Source organism: Rana temporaria, chromosome 4, assembly GCF_905171775.1.
Source record: "Rana temporaria chromosome 4, aRanTem1.1, whole genome shotgun sequence".
Classification (NCBI taxonomy): Eukaryota; Metazoa; Chordata; class Amphibia; order Anura; family Ranidae; genus Rana; species Rana temporaria.
The window spans coordinates 408,856,746-408,883,086 of NC_053492.1; the positions used below are offsets into that span (position 1 = coordinate 408,856,746).

The 26,341-nt window shown below is 44.9% G+C and overlaps 1 protein-coding gene and 1 pseudogene across 2 annotated transcripts in view; both read right to left on the bottom strand.

The window, feature by feature from the left end:
- Positions 1-26,341, bottom strand: part of PPP3R1 (protein phosphatase 3 regulatory subunit B, alpha) — an 89,699-nt gene that overhangs the window by 57,736 nt on the left and 5,622 nt on the right. The window contains exon 1 of one of the 2 annotated variants that reach the window (XM_040351263.1): positions 19,496-19,668. The exons of the other annotated variant lie outside the window; for it this stretch is intronic. Within the exon in view, the coding sequence (XP_040207197.1) occupies positions 19,496-19,498 (3 nt within the window). The 5' untranslated portion in view covers positions 19,499-19,668. Of the gene's footprint in view, positions 1-19,495; positions 19,669-26,341 lie in introns of those variants that run through there. 2 annotated transcript variants of the gene reach the window in all.
- On the bottom strand, positions 20,893-21,003 carry LOC120938690 (annotated as a pseudogene).

Sequence of the window (26,341 nt, forward strand, 5' to 3'; positions counted from 1 at the left end):
CATCACTATTATAAGATAAACAATAGAACTTGCTAATACAAATAAACAGGTGCAGAGCCCTTGAGCACATCAAGCCTTTTATGTTTACCAAAGATTTTCCTGGTTCAACGCTGAAAATTTAAAGTTCCACAGCAACAGGGCATACTGGGACCTACATTAACCTCTTGTCTACTGGGAACTTTTAACCCCTTCCTGCCCAGGACAATTTTCAGCTATGTCACACTTTGAATGACAATTGCGTCGTCATGCTACACTGCAACCATGTGAAATTTGTATAATTTTCTTCACACAAATAGAGCTTTCTTTTGTTGGTATTTTATCACTGCCGGGTTTTTTTTACAAAACAGTTTTAGTTTGTCTGTAAATTTTGTAAACAAGTAAAATTTTTTCCTTCACCGATGAGGTGGCACTTATGGGTTCCAATAGGCAGCACTGATTGCTGGCACTTATTGTAATCGGGGGACTGGTGATCGTACAGGGCTAAATTAATGAAGATGTTTTTTATTGTTATTTTAATGGACAGTTATAGCAGAATGTAAATATAATAATAATAAAAAAAAAAAGATAGATTATAATATATATATTAGGGCTGTTACTGATCAAAGTTTTTCTGTTCGATTAATCGTTTTTTTTTTAAATCGACTCATTTCGATTATAACGCACATACAGATCCAACTACTTTTAGCTGATCTCCTTGCGGGCTGATTCCCAGTGCAGCTACCAACCACTGGAAAAATGGATAGCAGGATACAAAAAACACAAAGGCCGCGCTCGATGGGAATAGCATTAAAACTTTTATAGTGTTCAAGTAGGTAACCAAATATTGCACTGGAGATAAAATCGATGTAACTACATAAACTGTAAAAATGGTGGGAGGAATACCAAACGGTACCAAAAGCAGTCAAACACATGTAGCCAAGTATGATACTGGTATAAAAATGTGTACAACAATAACACTGCTGAATCCAGATGAGGAGAGGTTAACATCAGTCCGTCGGCATGTAGATGTCTCATCACCCAGTGGATAGCTGTAGAATCCCAGGTTGAAAGAGGGATAGATGGACGTGATAGAGGGAAGTGCAACAGCCCTTGCGTGTGGCAGATAGTAAGGTCCCGCCGGCATGCAGATATGAAGGCACAGCAAAGGAGCCCTTCAGAAGGACACAGCAAGTCCAATGGAACTCCCTGAAGGCCCAGAAGCCGGCGGAGAGGTGAGTACCAATCAAAAGAATTTGAATCGATCAAAAAGATTTTGGTCGATCAAAAAGATTCAAGATTAATTAAAAGTTAATTTGCACAAAAATAAATAAATAAATATATATATATATATATATATATATATATATATATATATATATATATATATATATATATATATATATATATATATATATATATATATATATATATATATATAATATAATAAATATGGGGGGGGGGGCGAGGGAATTGATGGTCTTCGTTTATAGCACAATATAAACCCAGTGGTGTTTGATTAATGTAAACCGATCAGTGCCGAATACGGTGTGCAAACATGGAATATTATACAACATTTGTGGTTCTGCTTTTAAACCCGTACTGCTTCAAATAGCAAAATGTGGTTTGTGAAGGAAATGTGAGCTCACCGACCTTGGTATTATCCTGACAATGTAAACACAGGAGGCAGGAGAGTGCAGGCCTTGGGATGTTTACCATTTACACTCTGAAAGGTGTGCAAGATAACAATTGGCACTACTATTTCCTGGCACCACTCCAGCAAGGCCAAAAAAATAAATCCTATTTTAGAAGTCACCACATTTGTTCATGGACATTCTCTCAATAGATTTGTATTTGAAATATTATATGGGACATAAACATTATCACAATATCAAAATGTTTACATTTCCCGAAGATAGAGTAAATTGCAATAAAAACAATCAATGAAGTAAAGTAGGGAAGGAGAAGGGAGGGGAGGTATAGAAGAGCGGTAATGAGGTTGTTATATTGGAGTAGTAGTCATGTATAGCGATTCAAGTGTCATTAATTATAATTTAGAGATCATGGTGTATGGAGATATTTAATCCAAGGGGACCATATTTTATCGAATATTGTTTGTTTATCTTTAAGGATGCTGGTCAATTTTTCCATGGACATTCTAAGGGCCCTTTCACACGCACGGACAAACGGTCCGTTTATTACAAGTCCGTTTACGGACTTGTAATGTATCCCTATGGGATTGCAGACGTTAGCGGATGATGCATCCGCTAACGTCCGCAACCATCCGCTTTTGCGGAAGGAAGAAACCCCAATTTTTCTTTCGTCCGGCGGAACGGATCGGATGAATACGGACATGCGGTCCGTATTCATCCGATTCCCCATAGGGGAGAGCGGAGGAGAGGCAGGGCGGTCTCTGCACTGTGTGCGGCGACCGCCCTGTCCGCCGACAGCTCAGCGGGGATTAACGGAGGAATCCCCGCTGAGCCAAACGGGCTAACGGAGCGGATCAATACGGATCCGCTCCGTGTGAAAGAGCCCTAACTGTCGAGAAATAAAAGCACTACACTTTAACCTTGACCAGTTGTATCTGACCACCCCGCACTCCCATTCTCCCAGAGACTACCACTTACCTACTTGGAAGGTGTCACAATGGTGTTCATACCTTCAAGTTACTATTTTGACAGCACCTTCTTGCCTCTTGATATATTCAGCTGCATTTATAAGAGTTGACACAGTTTAGCGTCTCACACCTATAGTTGCGGCTTCCTTTCTTTTCCTATGCCACATAGGGTGCTCAACTACGTCCTCCACCAGGGTGCTCCATATCTCAGATATTGAGAAGGAGCATGCGAAAAGCGTGTTTTTCTTTTCAGCTACTGTTGGCGATCTGTCACTCTAGCTTGGTCTGAATTTTACAGTCCCAATTTTTGGATACAGGTTGACTTCACCCTTTTTTTGGTCGAGGTCCACATGTGGGGCTTCACCAGGTTGCTCTGGGAATCCACAGCTACAACCAAGTCATGCTTACCCCTATTCCTCATTCCTAGGCCTTCCACCAAAGTTGTGTCCTGGAATGTCATAAACCTCTCAGAAAAGATTGTGGGCTTTGGGCGACACTTGGCAAGCCCGAATCCAGGTAGCCCATCTACAAGAGATCCACTTCTGAATTGGACAGGTCCAGCTTCCTATCAAGTTCCACCTTCCTCGTGCCTCTCACAGCACATCCCCAGACTCCAAATCCAGAGGGCTCAGTATTGTATTAGCCTGCAGCATCAACTGGACCCTCAAAAGAGGAGAAGGTAGACACTCTGGGCCAAGATCTTTTCATGAAGAGGAACTTGGAAGGATTGGAGGTGACCCAAGCAAACATTTATGTCCCCAATACCAAGCAGGTCTCTTTTCTACAGATTTGTTTGAAGAAACTAGCTCCCTTTGTGGATAGAAGAGTTCTCATACTGGGGAGGAGATATGGACATAACATTAGACCCCTTAATGAACACCTCACATTCTCATACACATATCTTAGACACTTTAAATAGCTATTGCATTCAGAATGGTTAGCTGTGTGGCATGCATTCCACAGTTAAAGAAAGATTTAAAAAAAATAATTCAGCAGCTCAAACATCCTCCAACATCGATTACAATGCAACCACTCGTTCGACACATGTACTCTGTCGGACCATGCACCTGTAGTGCTAGAACACTTTCAGAAATTGGCAATGAAAACTCAATGACTCCCAATGTAGACTTGAAGCTCTCCACAGAACAGGTTCCAACCCCATATCCAGAGGCCAATCAAACCTGACCAGGTGGACTTTGTCCCTCCTCATGGAGGCCATCTCATCCCCATGTAGAATAAACCACCAAGATACTTTTTACTGAGAGGACATTATCCTGAAACACTATCCTTCCTGCTTGACACCAGTGATGGACTTTTCTCCAGGCCTGACAGGCCAATCCCTTCAACCTGAAACAAATCAATCTCACCCAAACAAACTAAAAATCTGTTACGGCTTCAGAATAGGATTAAACCTCCACTGCCCTTCTGGAGTGCACTACAATTACAGCCCTATCCATCGAGCCTGGGGAAACCCCCTCCCTAACAACCTATGAACAACTCTGCTTCTGCACCTTGCTTAGTAGATACAGCCTCTCTTCAGCCTACAAGATACTTGCCCTTCAATCAAATTCTAAAAACCTGCCTCATCTCATCAGGTGGGGGTTGGACCTGGGCGTCAGCTTTTCAGATCAACAGAAAGATCTCCAATTCCATTCAAGAAATGGGCTTTAGAATCTCTTCACGATCTTGCAAAGTCCCCTCATCTCTCCACAATTCTTACCCAAGTGCTAGTAATGTCTCACTCAGAAAAACACATCTCCTGTTCTGGACATGGGTTCATAATTTAGTGTACTCAATATTTTTTTTTTATTTAAGAGACTGTGGTAAGCTGTTCCATGCGATGCCTATCACTTATTCTGGCAAAACACATATTTTACTAGATAGTTCCACTTGTTGCACACATGGATGATACACAAGCCTTTGATAAATTCAGGTTGCGTCTAAAAATAGTTTGAAAAATTTACAGTGTATTAAGCTAGTGGTTTAGCTGCAAGAGACACATCTGTTAGGATGAAAAAGGGACATACATTGGTCCCTATGAGAGGTGTCAGCGTGACACCTGATCTCACCCGCTTCCACATTCCTCCGATTCTGCAGACGAAGGAAAACCCTATTTTTCCCTCCGTCTGCGGATTATCCGATTCCCCCATAGAGGAGAGCGGAGAAAAGACAGGGCGGTCCCTGCTTAGTGTGCGGTGACCGCCCTGTCATCCGTCGGCTCAGCGGGGATCAACAGAGTGATCCCCACTGAGCAAGCGGAGGTTCACCGGGCGGATCATTACTGATCCGCCCCGTGTGAAAGGGCGTCAACAGTGGTTTAACTGTAATCTGAAAATCCAGCTCCAAACAATGTTTTAAGACCAAGTGCTGGAAAGTACTGAACTGACCAGCAAGGAGTGCAGGTCTCAACCTCAGTCCTCAAGTATCCCCAACGGGACATGTTTTCAGGTTTTCTTTAACTTTGCACAGCTGCTTCAAATATCAATGACATGGTATGGATAATGGCTATTTTATCAAAGGGAAGTTCCCCAAAACAGGCCCGTTGCGGGTACCTGAGGAATGAAAACCACTGCCATAGAGCACCTGTGGAGAGATCTCAAAACAGTAGTTGGAAAAGGGAACCCTTCCAGAGACCTAGAGCAGTTGGCAAAAAATAGTCCAAATAAATAAATAAAAATGTTTGCACATTCAGTGGATATAAAAAGTCTGCACACCCTTGTTAAATTGTCAGGTTTCTGAATCATTTCAGAACTTTTTTCACCTTTAATGTGACCTATAGAAACTGTACAACTCAGTTGAACAGTAAAGTGAAATCATTTAGGTGGAATGAAGAAAAAATAAACTAAAATAATATGGTTGCATAAGTGTGCACACCCTTAAATACTTTGTTGAAGCACCTTTTGATTTTTATTACAACGCTCAGTCTTTTTGAGTATCAGCATGGCACATCTTGACTTGCGAATATTTGCATATGCAATAGTGTTCTTTGAAAAAACACTTTAAATCGGTCAAATTGTTTGGTTTTCAGAGCTCCATTAGCAGAGAGCTGTAGACTGCCTGTCACAGCTCTCTGCTCTTTTGCCTCCTTTCTCATTGGAGCTGTGGAGGGGGAGGAGCGGCCGTCTTAGGCTCTTAGTGGCTCGCTGAGGCTGACCCGGGTGTCAGTCAAGGCACCTGGCAGATCCAGACTGTGGTTGGGATGAGGTAGTACCTGGACTGTCACATGTAGGCGGGGCTTGCGTATTCGCTTCTGCACGCAAGCCCCGCCCACATATGTGAGGTATCGCCGCGTGCGTTAGAGTGCCAGCAACAATTCTCGCACTAGACCTCCTCTGTAAATCTAAACTGGTAACCTGTAAAAAAAATTCAAAGCGTCGCCTAGGGAGATTTTTAAGTAACGAAGTTTGGCGCCATTCCATGAGTGAGCACAATTTTAAAGTGCGACATGTTTATTACTCAGCGTAACAATCTTTCATATTTTACAAAAAAATTGGGCTAACTTTACTGTTTTGTTATTTTTAAATTTACAAAACCATTTTTTTTTCCCCTAGGGTGTCTGCTAAAAAAAAACATACGGTATATAATGTTTGGGTGTTCTGAGTAATTTTCTAGCAAAAGAATGATTTGTACATATAGGAGAGAAGTGCCAGCATAGGCCCAGTATTGAGGTGGGTATAAAAGCAGAAAATTAAAGTGGTTGTAAACCCACATTTGACTTTTACCTACAGGTAAGCCTATAATAAGGCTTACCTGTAGGTATAAAGAATATCTCCTAAACCTGTATGGTTTAGGAGATATTCGCCTCGCAATGCGCCGCTGATCCTCGGCTGAAGGGCCGGCGCCTGCCCTTGCCGGAATGAAATCTCCCGCGCGCATGCGCGACGTCATCGCCGCTCCAGCCAATCACAGCGCTGGAGCGGCGATACCCGGAAGACACGCCGGACCAGGTAAGTTCTACACACCTCTTTCCGAGGTATTTCATAATGAGCTAGTATGCGGTGCATACTAGCTCATTATGGCTTTTGTCTTGCAGGTGTAAAAAACAAAACAAAAATTGTATATGCGGGTTTACAACCGCTTTAAGTCCTGCTAGATCACTTCAGGCTGGCCCCTTTTGCAGGTATAGCTAGAAATAAGTGCTTATACCGCTTAACAACTTCAATACAGGACAGCACTGTTTTCAGCGTTGTTGCACTTTGAATGACAATTGCGCAGTTGTGCGACGTGGCTCCCAAACAAAATTGATGCCCTTTTTTCCCCACAAATAGAGCTTTCTTTTGGTGGTATTTGATCACCTCTGCGGTTTTTATTCTTTGCGCTATAAACAAAAGAGCGACAATTTAGAAAAAATATATCTTTTAATAAACCATTTAAAAAAATAAATCCTCAGTTTAGACCGATACGTATTCTACATATTTTTGAAAGAAAAAAAAAAAAAAACGCAATAAGCGTATTTGATCGGTTTGCGCAAAAGTTCTAGCATCTACAAAATAGGGAATAGAATAATGGCATTTTTATTTTTTTACTAGTAATGGCGGCCATCTGCGATTTTTATTGTGACCGTGACATTATGGCAGACATATCGGACACTTTTGACACATTTTGGGACCACATTTATATAGCGATTAGTGCTATAAAACTGCACTGATTACTGTGTAAATGTGACTGGCAGGGAAGGGGTTAACACTAGGGGGCGAGGAAGGGGTTAATATGTTCCCTAAAGTGTGTTTTAACTGTAGGGGAGGGGGACTCACAAGGGGAGGAGACCGATGTGTGTTCCTCTGTACTGGGAACACACATTGTCTCCTCACCGCTGACAGGACATGGATCTGTGTGTTTACACACACAGATCCATGGTCCTGCCGTAATTGCTGGCAATCTCGGGGGCCTCGAGCAATGTGGCGGCGGCGCACGCCCCCTAGCCGCTCGGGAATGCAAGGACGTCATGACGTCCACTCTGAGGGAGGAAGGGTTCCCGCCGACGTCATTTTACAATGACTCGGTAGGGAATGTGTTAAAATCCAGTAATACACTGTCTCACCCTGCTCTGCACATGCTCAGTTGCTCCCCAGTTTTAGGCACTGCCGAGTTTGCCGAGGGCGATTTGATGACAGCCGGAGCCCTGGTTCACACTAAGCCACGGGAATGAAGCTGTGGTTCAGCTGAACTTGCATGATTTCACTTCCGCATGTCAGCCCTGATTCCAGCTGTGATTTCACAGACATCTGTGAGGGTTTCTGCACAGAGGTCGATGGAAATTGCACCCTGAAATCCCAAAGGAGTAGAACAGAAATTACTTTTTAAAATCGGTGCAGCGCCGCAAATGCAGCATCGCACCGATTAGGATGGTACCATTGCCACAGATTCGAGATGCGATTTGACAAGTCAAAACACACCAATGTGAACCAGGGCTTAAAAGCACAATTAAACTCTCCTATTCCTTACAGTCAAGGAAGCTGCTTCTGTTTTTTTATCGGCAACTGTCATCGACCTGCACATGCAATCAGTTAGGACTCCAGACATTTTAGAGTTTGAGTTTGGTTGAGGACGCAAATGTGGCAGCTGGCAATCCAGGAATGTAACTTTTGAAAAAAAATCTAAAAATAAGTTAAAAATCTATCAGTTTAGGTCTGCTTTAGGATTTACTACTGTTCAGGGGCTCTGGGCTTCAGGAAAATGGCAACCTCCAGCGAGAAAAAAGGAGAAAAGCTGGACGCAATATAAAGCAAACTAATTTTGGAACTTTTGATCAAGCTCTGTCAAGTTCTGCTTTAAAGGGTTAAAACTAAAATAAAAGCAAAGTACTACCCATTTTTTTTTTTATTGTTGCAATGCATGTTATCGCCATTGAGATTGCTTTTACCAATGATTTATTTTTATTTTTTTGCAAATACCTTTTTTCAGCAGCACTTCTGGCTGCGGCCACCTAGGTGATTACATCACTAGGCGATTCACAAGGGCTCCTGGGATAGCGGCGTCATGTATCCCACAAGTCCTTGCGAATCGCCTAGTGACTAAATCTGGGAGGAGTTGGGTGCCATTCTTTTAGAACTGCATCTGCTGGGAGGAAGTGGAACATATCTGCTTGGGACCAGTCTGGCATTACTGCACAGGTGCCAGATCAGGTGGTGCATGCTGCGTAGCCAACTGCACCAAAATCAAAGAAGAGAAGAGGGTTTCAAATGCCCACAGCCAACATGCAACCTGCCTGCTTCCAAGATACGGTTAGTAATCAAATATTTTAAACTAAAACAACCACACGACATGTTCGAAATGTCAATGTATGTGTTTAGACAAGTGCTGCGTATTTGGAAAGGGCAAGGACTCTTTTAAACGCAAAACTGTGCTATTTTTTTTTTTTTTTTTAATATACTTCAATTGAGAAGCTGCAGAAAAGCATGCAAGGTGTTTTTGCGGCACTTTGTGTTTTGTAATCTGCCCAACAAATTGGCCCAAAAAAATTAAAGGAATTTTTTTTTTAAGGCTATTATCCGATTAGTTGACCGATTATTGTTTCGATTAATCGATTATGAAAATAATCGTTAGTTGCAGCCCTAGAACCAACAGAATCTTCTAGAAAAACCAAACACCAAATATTTCCTTTATATGCCCAGGTGTGCAGCTATCCCTGAAAGCCAACATGAAAGCACTTCACAGTTTCCCTATAAAAGTGTTACAGGAGGTAGCCGAGGGCCATACATGAGCAGCACATTATGTCTCCTGTTGGCCCAGATTAGCTCAGCAACAGAGCACAATGGGCATGTGCAGCCCTTTGGTATAGTATGGCACTCCTTTCTGTAGTGTTAGGGTGTGCTCTTAGTGAGGGGACAGGACAGAGCCATGAAAATAAATCATATTTCAATTATTTCTAGCTTACTCCATTTATCTGAATGATCTTGAAGTTCATAAAGTTACTCCACTTCCTTGAATTCTGGACACATTCACCATGCCCTGCGAGTTGGCATTGCTTTAGCCCACTGTCAGCAGATCCTGGGTCGCAGGAGAGCACAGGTGCACTCCTGTGACCCACAAGAGAAGTAGGACCATAAAAAAAATAAACAGTGGCCATACTCCTCTTTTAAGCCCCTGTAAAATTCTTAGAGCAGCAGAGGCTCTGGCATTTGACAGTTGAATGACAGGACAGAGCATAATCTCTGTAGAGAAGTCTTGGCCCTGTGTACAGGCCAGGCCCAGCATCCAAGGGTCTCTACAGGTGTCAACTTGGACATCAAACACTATGGGGGTTATTTACAAAAGGCAAATCCACTTTGCACTGCAAGTACACTTGGAAGTGCAGTCGGTGTAGATCTGAAATGAGGGGAACTCTGCCGAGTTTATAATCCAGTCATGTCCAAGCTAAAATGCTGTTTTTTATTTTCCTTGCATGTCCCCCATCAGATCTACAGCGACTGCACTTTCAAGTGCACAGTAGATTTGCCTTTCGTAAATAACCCCCTATGTGTACTTCAGCATTTCCTTTGGCCTGGTCAGGCTCACTATTAAGGCCCCATGCATACAGGACTCCGCTCGCCCCCTCCCCCGCCCCTTCTCTTGTACGCCTATACACCAGGGGAAATAAAATAAAAAATTCATTAAAAAAAAATTAAAAATTTGCAAAACTTGTTTAGATACATCATGCTCTTGGACACTCATTAATTCCATTGGGCAGAAAATGTATTCTGGCCAATGGGATGAATGCACGCCTGGGACGTATCTTGTGGTAAAATACTTCTCTCCTGGTTTCGCTATCCCTGTTTTTTTTTTTCCGGCTTGTAAACATCTATGTGTGTATGGACAGAGGGGCATTAAAGCCGAGGTCCACCTAAAATAAAAATATTAAAAGCGAGCAGCTACAATTACTGCAGCTGCTGACTTTTAATAAAATTACACCTACCTGTCCAGGGTGCTTGCGACGTCGGCAGCAGAAGACAAGCAATCGCTCGTCTCTCGGCTGCCCCCAACCTCGGTGAGGGAATCAGGAAGTAAAGCGTTGCGGCTTCACGGCCCGGTTCCCTACTGCGCCTGCGTTTCCCAGAACACAGCAGGGGGAACAGGAAGTGGTGTAGATACCCGCAGATTCTGCGGCTATCTATGCCCAGAAGTGGGTGAAAATGTATGTATTATACAGGTATCTGCACCCACCCGGGTGGGTTCCGAAAAGCGGAGGTTCACTTTTAGTGTGGACATCCGCTTTAAGAGGCAGGGAAAATAAAAGGAAAAATATCACAATACTAGAGTCCCAATTGTTCAAACAGCTACCCTCAGCACCTCCTGTTTCAGTGTTTCCTACTACATAACAGAGCATGAGGTGTGTGTTAAGTTTGTCTGGCAGGCATGTACTTAGGTACTACCACCTTCCTTAACAGCTCTAATGACAGAAGCCAAAGTGCTTTATGGAGAGCAAATACAAAGCTCCAAGCCAAGAAAACATGGGAGATAAGAGAACAAACCAGTTTTACAGCAGTAATCAAAAGAGTGGAAAAAGACAGGCCATTAAAATTTCTTTCCTGCAAATCTTAAAACAAATTAAACTTTGAAAAACCATCTCAGCTGATCAAGGGGATACAGAGTCCAAACCTGGAGGAAAGACCAGGACAAGATTGAAGGGTCCATGACAAAGCAGCGCTGGAGGGGTGCGTTTGCAAGGTAAGTCTGCCATAAAATGCCAATATGTGCAGCACGCATATTGAGGCCAACAGCTCCTGGGGAGCCTTTTTTCACAGAGGTTTAATTCTGCTTTAATGTGAACTAAAGGCAAAAATAGGATTTTTGTACTCACCGTCAAAATCCTTTTCTCTGAAGTCCATGGACAGACACAGCTTCCTTAAATCTTGACATTTGGGTTATGTACCGTCTATTAGGAGAGGACTAGGCAGACATGTTAGATACATGTTTTTAAGTAACTATACCAAAGCTGAACAGCCCAACCCAGGGGGCAGTCCTTCTGGTCATAACCCCTCACCCTGCACTCAGCAGCTCAGTTCGTTCAAAGGCAGTACAAACTTAAAAAGGAGGGGTGTATGCCGTGTCCGTCCATGGACTTCAGAGAAAAGGATTTTACGGTGAGTACAAAAATCCCATTTTCTCTTTCGTCCATGGACAGACACAGTTTCCTTAAATCTTGACATTTGGGACGTCCCCAAGCCGTGTCAAAAAACGAGGAGTGGGCACAGCAAACAAACTTCACCCCAAACAAACAGAGCTCCTTAGCCGAGGAGTTGCAACCTTAAACAGCCGCTTGCAAAACCTTGTGGCCAAAGCAAGCATCTGCAGATGCACGCACGTCCACCTTGCAAAACTTAGTGAAAGTGTGAACGGATGACCAGGTCGCCGCCTTACACACCTGCGAGACAGACGCACGATTTCGGAAAGCCCAGGAGCACCAACCGCCCCGGTCGAATGCGCTGTGACAGGGAAGGGAGGCGCCCACCCTTTAAGGGCATAAGCCTGAATCACAATCTGTCTAATCCACCGAGAAATGGTGGCCGACAATACCGCCAGGTTTTTCTTCGGACCAGTCACCGACACAGTGAGTCCAACCTCCAAAAACGGAGCCATAGCAGACAGATACATTCCTTAGACGTGGTACGTGCTCTGTGGGTGTAACACAACCTCTTTGGGATGCGACGGCCAAGGACACAAAGATGGAAGCACAATGTCCTCATTCAGCTGAAAAGCCGAAACCACCTTTCGGCAGAAAGGAAGGCTGTGGGCGTAGCACTGCTTTATCCTTATGGAGGAGCAAGTAGAGGGACTTGCAGGACATCAGCCAAGGCTGAAGAAACAGCAGGATCCTGGAAACCAAATATGCCCGTGGGCACCGCCCCATCTCACACAGATGTAGGCCTTCCACGTGCGATGATAGATCTTCCGAGAAGATGACTTCTGTGCCCTCAGCATGGTGGAAATTACTGAGTCCATCTTGTCCACTGAACACCCCAAACCCCCCCCAACCGGTCAGGCTGGTGTCCGTCGTCATCACTGTCCAGTGAAAGGGAAGGAACGACTTTCCGGACTGAAGGGCCGGAGATCTCAGCCACCAAACCGACTAGTTGGCTCACCCGGATTTGACAATCCAGGGACCACAGAGACTTGTCCCACTTGGACAGGATTTCCTTTTGCAAGGCTCGAGTGTGGAATTCAGCATACGGTACCACCTCAAAAGGAGACTACCATGAGACCCAGGACTCGCATGCAAAAGCGCAGTGACGATCACCTGCGGGATGCCAACAGCTTCACCGCCGTCTGAAGAGTCTGCAAAATTTTCAAGGGGAGAAAAACTCTCGCCTCAGGTGTCCAGAATCAAGCCCAGGTACTTTAGGCACCAACAACAACTTCTGGAGGTTCAGTACCCAACCAAATTCTTAAAGGGTCTGACTGGCAAATCACCACATCCTCCTATCTCTGCATCTGAAGCAGCTCTCAGAAGGTCATCCAGATAGCCCACGATAGCGATTCCTCGCTGTCTCAGCAAGGCCAGAATCGGTGTGAGCACCTTGGTGAAAAGAAAACCCTTGGTGCCAATGCCAGGCCAAAAGGGAGAGCCACAAATTGGTACGGTCTCCTCTGCCCTTAAAAGCTTTGGATCATACCAAGATCAGTATGATCCTATGCTTTTTACAAACCACTAATGGTTTGCTTACAATGGACAAAAATGGAAGTGACAAAATATTAGTCGCTTTTAGTTCCTTAGACCACAGATCCGTTCCGGTCCCCAACTAGCTCTGTGATCAGCCAGTGGAACCACCATGAGAGCACCCAGGAAAGCAGCAGGAGCCACTTATAAAAGCAATCCTGAAGCTATTTAGCCTTTAGGATAGTTTACACAAGAAATAGCTTTGCCGGTGTTCTGCCGATGAAGGTCCCCCCTGTACCGCAGCGTATGCACAGTACGAACCTCAATGTAACCTCAATGTAACCACCACAAATAGCCAAAGATGTAGAGCAAAGAGTCGGCTCTACACGGCGCCTGCGGAATGATTCTGACACATGCCGCATGCTACCGATGCTAGTGCTACTCTGCAAAGGGCAGGGATGATTTTAGCATTAAAGTACACGTCTTAGCGGGGCGTGTTAAAACAAATGAAGGGCGGGTTTTGCAATGGGGTTAAGTCATAAGCATGACAACAAACTGTGACAAGTATTGAAATTGGCCATCAACATTCAACTACCCACCCTTATCTCTGCCCATCATTTTAAAATACCGCCTCTTTTGTGAGTTAAATCATTTGTGCAAATCCACCCATCAACATTGCAAAACCCGCCCTCCATTTGTTTTAACACGTCCCTCTAAAACGTGCATTTTATTGCTAAAATCACCCCCACCCCTTGCAAAGTATAACTGGCATCGGGAACGTGCGGCATGCGTCATAGTCACTGCGCAAGCGATGTGTAGAGCCAACTCAGCTCTACATCTTCGGCTATTTTCTGTGGCTCCACGCTGCGCAGTACAGGGGGGTCCTTATCCACCGGGGGACCTTTTTCGGCAGGACACTGGCTCTAAAAAAAAAAAAAAAATGTCATGAGGACGATGCCCGTACATCACCTGGCATTTAGTGGGTAAATTGAAGCAGCCGATTTAAAGTGGTAGTAAACCCTGTACTACCACTTGAACCTACAGGTAAGCCTATAAGGCTTACCTGTAGGTATAAAGAATATCTCCTAAACCTTACAGGTTTAGGAGATATTCCCCCCCGCAATGCGCCGCTGGGATCCTCAGCTAAAGGGCCGGCAGCCGCCAAACCTTGCCGTAGAGAAGTCTTCTGCGCGCATACGTGGGAGTGACGACATCGCCGCTCCAGTCAATCACAGCGCTGGAGCGGCGATACCTGGAAAACACGCCGAGGAAAGATGACAGCTCCCTCGGCGTGGACCAGGCAAGTTCCTCTCACCTCGTTCCAAGGTAAGTATTTCTTATTCAGCTAGTATGCGGTGCATACTAGCCGATTATGGCTTTTGCTTTTCAGGTTAAAAAAAAAAAAAACACACACACACACACACACACACACACAACAGCGGGTATACAACCGCTTTAAAAATATTAAAAACAAATATGAAGTTTTAGAAATTAGGTTTACGTAAGTGTTAAAACTGGGCTCCACCCAAAAAGGGGAAGCTCCACTTATATGCCTTCCCCGCTGTCATATTTGGCACCTTTTTGGGGGGGGGGGGGGAGGCTGGTACCTGGTTGTGACAGGTACCCACTCACACTTCACCGAAGGGAAATGAGCCAGAAGTGAGACGGAAGCTTGGCCCCCCCTTGGCTTACAACCACTTTAAAGCGAAGCTCCGTCCAAAAGGGAAAGCTCCGCCTGTTGCTTAAGTAGGCAATGTCTGAAGCCGCAAGGCTTCACTGCCGGTTTCCCTTACTGGGGATGGTGGCGGCAGCACACGACAGCCAATTGAAAAACCAGCTTGGGTGAAGACACCGCTGGCTTCGTGGACAGGCAAGTGTTCTAATATTAAAAGTCAGCCTCTACAGTAATTTTAGCTGACGACTTTTTTTTTTCTGAAGGAGACTGGAGCTCTGCTTTAACAGTAAAAAACTATCAATTTCAAAAACTCACAACCGAACACAAAGAAAGAATGTCAAACTGAAAAACATTATCAATGCAAAATTTGCAAGCGGAAATCTGAAACGTGATTAAGAAACATTCTTATCTACAATGGCCAACCATGGTAGATAACCATGATAACATGGCAAAACTGCAAATGCAAAGAGCAAAAAAAAAAATTCACATTACAAAAAAAATTAAATATGCTGCTAAACTAAATCAATTTTTTATATACCTTACTTATACACACACACACACACATCAATCAAGATATCTGCATCACACCAATTAATGTGTAAATAATTAGTACTGTCGGAAACAAAGCTATATAAAAACTAGGAGATCTATTCGATTCTTCAAGCCTCAAAACCACTACTTTGTAATAGCAATAGAAATGATATAATCAACTACATTATGTAATTGCTGTGTCAGTGTTAATGCACGAACATGCCTGTTTCATGAGCCGACCATGTATTGGACCTTTACATACCAATAATGCATCAAACGTCTGAGTAATGGGATCACCAACTACAAGATTTCATTAGGATTTCTCAGCATTCAGTTCATTCACCTATATCAGCATATGGACTGCTTGTACACTCGAGTATTAGTGCAATTTATAACATGTACAGTGACAATCACCCCTACATATCTGAATTCTGCACGTGCTTCATCAGCTATTTCCGTTTTTAAACATTCAATTCACACTGAAGAGTCAGAGAATGAACATGTTGAAACACTGCTCTTGCAATCCCAGACATATGCAGCTACAATATCCTCCCCACCCACATGCATTTAGATTTATACAGACTACAGCCCAGCTTCCTAGCATTACATAGCCAGGAGGAGGAGGGGGGGGGATGTGCACCAAGTGACGGGGCATTAAAGCCCAATCAATAGGTGACAGATCAGAGAGGATATCCCTGAGCATGCAGACTGCAGTCCTGTTTCTATGCGCATTCACGAAGAAGAAAAGGAGGGGGCTGTCACTCAAGCGTGGTGATAATTAAAGCCCCCGGGTGAATGGGAGGGACACCAAGACTAATCAGCAAATAAGCCTCATTACTGTGTTCTCCTGTATCCTCTGTGCACAAATCCTGCGCCATTTTACTGATTAACCCTTTCACAATACACAGACTACACTGCAAGCTTGGCAGGAGGAGAAACACGCTCCCTGCCAAATGTCAAGTGAGGTATCCCCTTTTTTCGCTCTCTAAAAGATCAGACGGGGATCAAATGGGGCTCGTAGAATTCAGATGGGGGGGGGGGGGGGGGGGTTAATAGGCAAGATTCTATCATATCATCTAGAGAAAGAATTTTCTTGATTAATTTGCTTTGAAGGTTTAATACTTAAAAATGGAAAAGACTAAGTTAGACCCCTGATCATCAAATATTCATCTGAAATGTTCAGTTACATCACACTGCTTCTATCAAAAGGACTCACTGACCCATATATAGGCTACAGAACCAGCCAATAAGGCTCATTTTTACATAATCCTTTAACATTTCAGTGATTAAATCCTTTGACAGCATATTGGCTCACAGAGATGGAGACTGAGAAGAGGGGAAATACCCCCTCCAGCCAAATGTCAATAACCCTGAGCAGAGAGAGTGCATCCAGAGTCCATGTCAATCAAGGAGAGGAGAGAGGAGAGCTTCTATGAAGCATACTGAAGCAAATAACATCAACACGGACAGGGTGTAGATTACTGCAAAGCATCATCCACATGACCCAGCGCCCGCCCCGCCTGTGAGTGGGAGACATGGGCTGAGCCAACTTCTCCACATACACTGCACCAGTGTACACACCAGGCTGATCTGTATAAAACACAGCAAAGGAAAACAAAGCCGTCACCTGCACACAATTCCTCAAGGCCAATCTACAAAAACTACCCAATAAAAGGCAACTGGGGTACAAAGAGCAGCTTCTGGACTGGAGGCATGGAGTACCTGGGTGGAATGAGAACAATAATTCATAGAAAAGAACGAGAATGGAGACGTTGCCCATAGCAACTCATAACATTGTCATAGCATTGAGAAAGAAAATGAAATGCCATTGGCTGCCTTTGTCATTAGTGTCACAGTATAGAAATGCAGATCCATAGAATACACCAGCAAATCACAATGGGCCAAGAAGCTACGATTTACAGACAGGCAAGACACAGTTGTATTCCTTTGCATCAGTAATATAATAATAGGGAGCTTCTGTACAGCATTGAAGATGAGGAAATCCTGTATAAGAAAAGACTGCACTTGTCTTATCAGTCACATAGTATATACAGATCCATACTATACACCAGGCAGCTGCACTCCAACCCCCCCCCATGGGCTGAGTAGCTAGAACTTCCAGATCGGAGCCTACAGGCAACACATCCGCTCTGCAGATTCTATCAGTATTATTAGGGAGCTACTCCCTACAGTAAGGACATTAATATTTTGAAAAGAAATGCCCAAAAAAAAGAAAAAATAAGAAGAACAGGATGATTATATCGTCTCCCAGTATATAAATACAGATCCATATTCTAACACCAGACTAAGCCAATACAAATCCCCCCAATGGACAGGGACACAGAAACCACAGACTGCTTCCTACAGGTAACAGAACCTTACATCAGTAATAGGAGGATGAGGCCTACAGTACATCCTACATAGGGAAAAGGCTCCATGTCTGCCATCAGTCTCATCATATACAAATACAGATCTATAGTATGTACCGGGCCCTACTTCCAACATCAGTCTCATCATATAGAAAAAAGCGCTGCGCAAACTGTTGGCGCTATATAAATCCTGTATAATAATAATAATAATAGTATATACTGAGACTCCCCCCCCTCATATACAAATATAGATCTATAGTGTATACCGAGACCCCCCCTCCCATATACAAATACAGATCTATAGTGTATACTGAGACTCCTCCCCTCATATACAAATACAGATCTATAGTGTATACCGAGACCCCCCCTCCCATATACAAATACAGATCTATAGTGTATACTGAGACTCCTCCCCTCATATACAAATACAGATCTATAGTGTATACCGAGACCCCCCTCCCTCATATACAGATCTATAGTGTATACCGAGACCCCCCCTCATATACAAATACAGATCTATAGTGTATACAGAGACCCCCCCCTCATATACAGATCTATAGTGTATACAGAGACCCCCCTCATATATAAATACAGATCTATAGTATTTAGGGGGCTCCCCTCATATAGAAATACAAACGCATGGTATATACCAGCTGCGCCTCCACACATCTGTCTACATATACACACACATACTGGTCCCCTTCACAAAAAAAGAAAAAAGGAGGATCTATATACTGGCCCCCCTCCTATATAAAAAGGGGGGGGGGTGTATGGGATATACCAGGTCCACCTCAAACAAATATGTACATGTATGGTATATACCACCCCCATATATAAATATGGACGTATGGTGTCTATATATACCGGGCCCCCTCCTATATATGAATGACAGTGTGTGAGTATATATACACACACACTGTACATCATATATAGGAGGGGGGCCCGGCACATACTTATATAGGAGGGGGCAGCACATACTGTACATATTTATATAGGAGGGGTCCAGTATATACTGTACATCATATATAGGAGGGGGGCCTGGTATATAATGTACATACATAATATAGAAGGGGGGCCCAAATATATATATATATATCGGGCCCCCTCCTATATAAATATGATGTACAGTATATGCCAGGCTCCCTCCTATATTAATATGGATGACACTATATATACCCGGCCCCCCTTATACATAAATATGGATGACACTATATATGTCAGGCTCCCCTTATACATAAATATGGATGACAGTATATACCGGGCCCCCTCATATAATGATGTACAATATATATATATATATATATATATATTATACACACACACAAACATATATACTGGGTAGCTGCCCCCCAATGGGCTGGCAATGTGCAGTGATTCTCCTGCAGGTATCAGTAGCATGCCATCCTCTCCCATCATGGAACATGGAGATAGAATAATGGATCCCATATTAGAGGGGGGGGGGGGCACCCATAGGCTCAGCCTATATCCTGGCACAGACATGAGGGGGGGTTGCTGAGCAGGATTGGTTACCATAGGTAACAACCCCCTCCCCCAGGCCTACAAACACCGAGTTGCTGTGGTGTAGGCTGGCGTGGCATGCTAAGAGTTGTAGTCCCTCAGGTGACGGGTATAGGGTTTCCGCGGCTTCCCCGGGGCCCAGTCTGCCAGGTGCACGCACAGCCCCAGCACCCCCCACAGCCGCCTCTGCAATGCGGCCCTGACACGGCGGCGGTGCCTGACATGCTCACCATGGTGTCCGGCGGTCGGTGGGTCTGCTTAGAATGAGGGGTGAGCTGCTTTGGCTGGTCCACTGACTACAGACTCCGGCTGGAAGGAGGAAGCTCCAACACTGACCCACTGCAGCCTCGTACTAGGGGGACAGCGAGCAGCGAACGACGGGGAGGGAACGGGCGGAGCCTCGGCGTCGTCACACGAAGCTGGGCGGGGTCTCCTGTCGTTTAACGAAACGTCGCCTCACCCATAGGAGCGCGCTGTCGTCATCACGGTACAGGCGTAAGAAAGAGAGTGCTGGCAGGTGCGCAGGCGCCATGATTGTTAAGGGCAAGTCTGAAAAGTTATTTGGGGGATTTGTAGCATAAATATCAGCTATACACTATAGTTTTTTAAGCCCATGGCGTGTGAAACACTCAAAAAACTTTACCCGGTACCAAAAAAATGTGCACAACATAAAGAGGTGACACAAAAACATGCAACAGGTGTACACAAGCCCTCTAAAAATCAGAGGGCCTTGCCCTGAATCCCTGGGGTGTTAGGCTCCAGACAGGGAAAAGGGTACTTACACTTTGGTCCATCCCCGTTCTCTGGAGGGTCTGCCGAAACAGACTCACCCAAGTACTAGGTGGGGCTCCCCCAAAAGGGAGACCCTATGAGAGAGGGCGAACTAAGCCAGAAGGCCATGTCCACCCCCTCCCAAGACTTTCAGGGCAGGCCCGAGGACCTACACCCTACTAGTCACACAGTGCAAAACAGTGTACAAACATAAAAATACAAACAGTGACAAACAAAGGATAAATAATAAGAAAGTGGGGGAGGAATAAGTGGAGAGTGAAAAGTGGCCATTGTGCAATACAATGGACAGGCCCTCCGGCCAGGAATAAAAAATTCCTCGGGTCCCGACCAAAAGGCCCAGGCCAGGAGGCAGGTGCTAAAAGAGCGTGTACTGGTGTAGTGACCATGGTGCCACAAATCAAAGTGACCCTCACTCACTGTGATTTTATGGCACCCCTGGACTACCACTCCAGGGGCACATACACCATAGGCTTTCTAGTCCCATATCCGACCCCCAGACAAGGTCAGTGCAGCCCTCTGTCCCTGCCAGATAGAGAGCCCTTCAAGGTCTTCTCAGGAAGAGCCGCCCCATCTAACAGCCTCCACCGGTACTAGCCCTTCTAGGCCCCCATCAATCCAGCGGATTTGCATGGTGCCACCCAGCTCCTCCACCAGATCACCGACGGGGACAGCACTTACACCGACCAGCAAGAAGGCCGGACTATAACTCTGCAAAAAGGCCAGACCCAGTGCAGCCACCCAACCTTACCAGGAGCACCATGGGCCAGCCCCCAGTATCTGTCGGGCAGCTCGGCATAGTCACTACCGAAATCATCCTTCCAGGTGCAATGACACCATTGGATTTGCATGCACCCTCCCCACTCTTGGGAGAAGCTTCAACGCCTCCTCTGGCAACTGATAAGAACAGATACTACACTTGATCTTAGCCAAAAGGCTGAGAAGCGAGCTCGGGTGTCAGGCAGACTGAAACCCAGACAAATTAGTCAAAACCCATACTGTCCGGGTAAAATCATGGACAGGTGACAACTCTAATCCACACATATTATATCCGATTCATATAGCGCAAACAGTTTACCCAGTGCTTTACAGCATAAGGGCAGACAGTACAGTTACAATACAATTTAATACAAGAGGAATCAGAGGGCCCTGCTTGTTAGAGCTTACAATCTAATGCTGGATTCACACACCTCCGGGTCAAAGGGTCCTGTTCGCCTTTGGTTCAGAACTTGGTGTGAACTCAGCCAGAAATTCAGACCTGATTCGTACCTGAATTAGTGAAAAGGGACGCACTGGACCCCCTGCTGTGAGCTGTGGCTGCAGCATGTGTTAACCCTGGCCTTAGAGGGAGGGTCAAGAGGTAAAAAAGGCAAAAACTGTGGGGAATGAGCTGAAGGTGGAAATAAAAGTACAGTTGTTAGGTGGAGGCGTGATAGACTTCTCTGAAGAGAAGGGTTTTCAGGGATCGTCTAAAAGTGGACAGAGTAGAAGGAAGTCAGACAGATTGGGGTAGGAATTTCGAGAGGATGGGAGAGGTTTAGGAGAAGTCCTGGAGGCAAATATGGGAAAAGGAGACAAGGAAACTAGAGAGCAGGAGATATTGGGAGGACTAGAGTATTTTGAGATTAGGTTAGTGATGTAGCTGGGGGCAGAGTTGTGGATGGCTTTTCAGTGCAAACCGGCCCGGTTTCTACTTTTGTACGGTGGACGTCCCCAGATATGGCCCAGGACACATGGGAGCAGTAGGTCATGCCCTACAAGTGTCATTGAACACATTGCTCAGATGCAGGTTATGATAGCAGCAGTCATGCCCATAGTCTGGGAACAGTGATGAATTTGGATGTGTTTGGACAAGGATCCAAACCCACATGTGCTAGCCTGCTAGGAAGCTGTCACCTGTGTGGGCCAATCATCTGCACTGTATTCGGGTGCCGAGGATTGACTCACACAGCTGACAGCTTCCATGGCAGGCTAGCACATGTGGGTTTGGATCCTTGTCCAAACACATCCAAGCTCATCACTATTACATAATATTATTATTATACAGTATTTATATAGCGCACAGTTTGCGCAGCACTTTACAATGTTAGAGCAAACAGTACAATTACAATACAATTCGATATAGGAGAAATCGGAGGCCTGTGCTTGTTAGAGCTTACATTCTAAAAGCAGCAAGCCAAAGAGGTACACCAGTTTATAACTGATTTGCTAAAATCAGAAACTCTAAAGCCCTGTACACACGATCGGTTTGTCTGATGAAAACGGACCGATGGACCCCGCTGATAGCTGGGAGAAGAGGAGGAGAGCAGCGGGAGGTCAGCTGAGCGCTGTACCAAAGGTATTTGGCACAATTATATTACAGAAACACATAGGTAGATTCAGGTAGAGTTAGGCCGACTTATCAGTAGATAAGTCGACCTAACTCAGAATCTACGCCGACTTATGTTTAAGCGTATGCTCAAACAGAGATACGCTTAAACATATCTAAGATACGACGGCTTGCGCCGTCCTATCTTAGATTGCAATATTTCTGCTGGCCGCTAGGTGGCACTTCCATTGCGGTCGGCGTAGAATATGTAAATGAGTTGATACGCCGATTCACGAACGTACGCCCAGCCGCCGCAGTCGATTTACGCCGTTTTCGTAAGGCATTAGCAGGCCTAAAGTTATTCCACCTATTAGGTGGAATAACAATGTTAAAGTATGGCCGCCGTTCCCGCCGCGAGATTCGAATTTTTTTCGTTGTTTGCGTAAGTCGTCTGCGAATCGGGATTTACGTTGTTTACGTCCACGTCGAAATCAATAGGCCCGTGCGGCGTACGTAGCCGCAATGCACACTGGGAAATGTAGGCGCCCGGCGCATGCGCAGTATAAAAAAACGTAAAAAAAACGTAAGGTCAAGCCTCATTAACAATAAACATGCCCCCCCCCCCAACACATTTGAATTAGGCGCCCTTAAGCCCGCCGATTTAGGCTACGCCGTCGTAACTTAGCAGGCAAGTACATTGTGAATCATGTACTTGCCTAGCTAACTTATGGCGGCGTAGCTTAAATTCCTTAAGCTATGCCGCCGCAAAGTTGCGGCATTCTACCTGAATCTACCTAACATTGTACAATATACTGTATACTACTGTAATGGTGGATTATAGGATTTTACAAGCATTTTAAACTAGGGCTTATTTTTGGGGGTAGGGCTTATATTGCAGCCCTCCTTAAAAATAATGCTAGGTTTTATTTTGGGGGTAGGTCTTATTTTCGGGGAAAAAACTGTAGAAGAGCCGGCACCACTGGAAATTCAGTCTTCAATTTTATTGTTGTCTTATGACCATAATAAAAAAGAACACGCAGATGCGTTTAGACACACAGGCCTTGTTCACAACAACAACCTTGTGCTGTGAACAAGGCCTGTGTGCCGAAATCCATTTACATATTCTTTTTTTTATTATGGTCATAAGAGAACAATAAATTTGAAGACTGAATTTCCAGTGGTGCCGCCTCTTTTATGTACATTGTGTTAAAAGGCATATGAGTTTTAGATTAATTTTGCATGTGTTTTCATCCCTGATCACATGAACATTGACATGTGACTCAAAAAATGCACCATGGTGGGTTTTTGATACGTTCCTATTGATTTCAACAGCAAGTGCTTTTTTGCTGCAATTTTTAAACTGCTGATTTTTAAAAATGCAGAGCACCCACAGCACAGTGATGTGAGCAGCTACATATGATGTAAAGAGGACAATTTTTCATGAGCTTGAAAGATGACTTTTAGTGCTGCAAAAGTGCGCCAGTGTCAACGGGGTCTAAAGTGTAACTATACAGACTGCAGTACCCTAAATCTCCTTTATCGGTTACTGACAGCTTCAGCCGGTCCTATGCGTTCATTCATCTCGGCAGATGCTGAAATTTTACACTGAGCTGCGCATGCACAGAGATAGCAGAGACCTTGGCCCAGATTCTCAAAGGGCTTACGATGGCGCAGCGCCATGTACGCCGTCGTAAGTCCTAATCTGGGCCGTCGTATCTATGCGACTGATTCTTAGAATCAGTTACGCATAGATATTTATTAGATCCGACAGGCGTAAGTCTCTTACGCCGTCGATTCTTAAATGCAATTTTTTTTTGTCCGCTAGGTGGCGCTTCCGTCGTTTTCCCCATCGAGTATGCAAATTAGCTAGATACGCGAATTCCCGAACGTACGCGCGGCCGATGCAGTAAAGTTACGACGTTTACGTTAGGCCTGTCCCGGCGTAAAGTTGCCCCTGGGTATATGAGGCGCAACCAATATTAAGTATGGCCGTCGTTCCCGCGTCGAAATTTGAAAAGTTACGTCGATTGCGTAAGTCGTCCGTGAATGGGGCTGGGCGCCATTTATGTTCACGTCGAAACCAATGACGTCCTTGCGACGTCATTTGGAGTAATGCAGCCTGGGATATTTTACAGATGGCGCATTCGCAGTTCGTTCGGCGCAGGAACGCGCTTTATTTAAATGCTACACGCCCTCTACCCGCTGAATTTGAATTCCGCCGGGTGATTTACGTTACGCCGCCGCAACTTTACACGCAAGTGCTTTGTGAATAAAGCACTTGCCTGAAAAACTTTTAGCGGCGTAACGTAAATCAGATACGTTACGCCCGTCCCCGTTTTACGCCGGTCTACGAGAATCTGGGCCCTTGTCTACAGAGACCCTCCTGATTCAGGAAGTGACAGAGTTCTTGTAGAAAAATCAAGTGTTGTTTTTAGAATTATCAGTTCAAATGAACATAATTTAGCATGACATTGTAACTGAACCTCATGTCAAAGAAAGATGCTATCGGGTACCTGAAGCTCAGCGAAAAGCATTTTTAATAGAGGCACAGAAAATGGTAGCACTTGAGGCAGTGGTGTATACAAGGTATGGCAGATATGGCAAGTGCCATGGATGCCATATGAAGGGGGCGCTTGCAGGGGGGCAACGGGGCAATTGCTCCCCCCGAGAAAATATTACAGACTCTGAGGCTGAGCGTGCCCTGGGTACCCAGAGCCGCGGTCGCGACAACTCGCAGCCATTCTCAGCATGAATTACTGCCCAGACACATCGGGACTGCACTCTCCGGCCCCTGTACTTCTCCCAGCAGTTTTTCAGACTCTCTCCTGCAGGCTGCTGCTTGAGTGGGTGGGATGGGGGATGTGCCTGACCCCCGAGATCACGCCCATCTTGAAGAGGGAGGTGTGAGCAGCTGAGCAGAGGGAGCCGAGTGAGTGTTCCTGGAGGTGAGCTCTGCAGTGCTACCCTGTTTCTCCGAAAATAAGACCTACCCCGAAAATAAGACCTAGCGTGAGTTTCTGGGATGGTTGCAATATAAGCCCTACCCCAAAAATAAGCCCTAGTTAAAGTCCTTGTAAAAACATGTAATCCGTTCTGTAAAAAGATTATATAATGTGCAGTGTGTCTCTCTTTTGTAACTTTATTGTGGAAAATACCTTATTTACAGCACTGCTGGGCGCTCACGTGACCCACCGGAGCTCTTCTCCCCTCCTCCTGGCTGATGTCAGCTGTTTTTTTTTTAAATAAAACTTTATCAAGCCCCTCCCACTGCAGTACTCAGAGTGGGGCTGACGTCATTGGGGATCTTGGCCCCTCCCTCTGCAGTATTTGGAGTAGGGAAGAAGAGCTCCAGCGGCTCAAGTGAGCGGCAAGCGGCACTGTAAGTAAGGTATTTTCCACAATAATGTTACACAAGGAGACACACTGCACATGATATTACCTTTTTACATCATTTTATAAGGTCTTTAAACAAAGGTTTATTTTTGGGATTACAGAATTTCACAATGCTGACTCCAGAGCTGACAGGGGGAGAAACTTTTTTGTACATACCATAAATAAATAAGACATCCCCTGAAAATAAGCCCTAGTGTGTTTTTTGTAGCCAGAATTAATATAAGACCCGGTCTTATTTTCGGGGAAACACGGTAGCAATACATTGTGGATTCATTTACAGGCACCTCTGTTCAGAGTCTGCTGAGTTACTGCAGCTTAGCATAGAGCATTTTCATGTAGACCAATGAGAAATTGAACTCATTAAAGCACTGTGACTGCCCCCTGATGTATGTTCTCCCGACCCCCCCCCCCCCCCCCAGCGTGTGCCCTTCTGACCCCCCCCCCCCCCCCCCCGATGGCACATAGTCATTTGCTCTACTGATCCATGTACACAGGTCTCCATTATTTTGACGGGGGCGCAGTTTCAGTGCTTGCCATAGGCGCCATTTTTACTAGATACACTTCCTTTAGGTAAAAGGGGACAGCA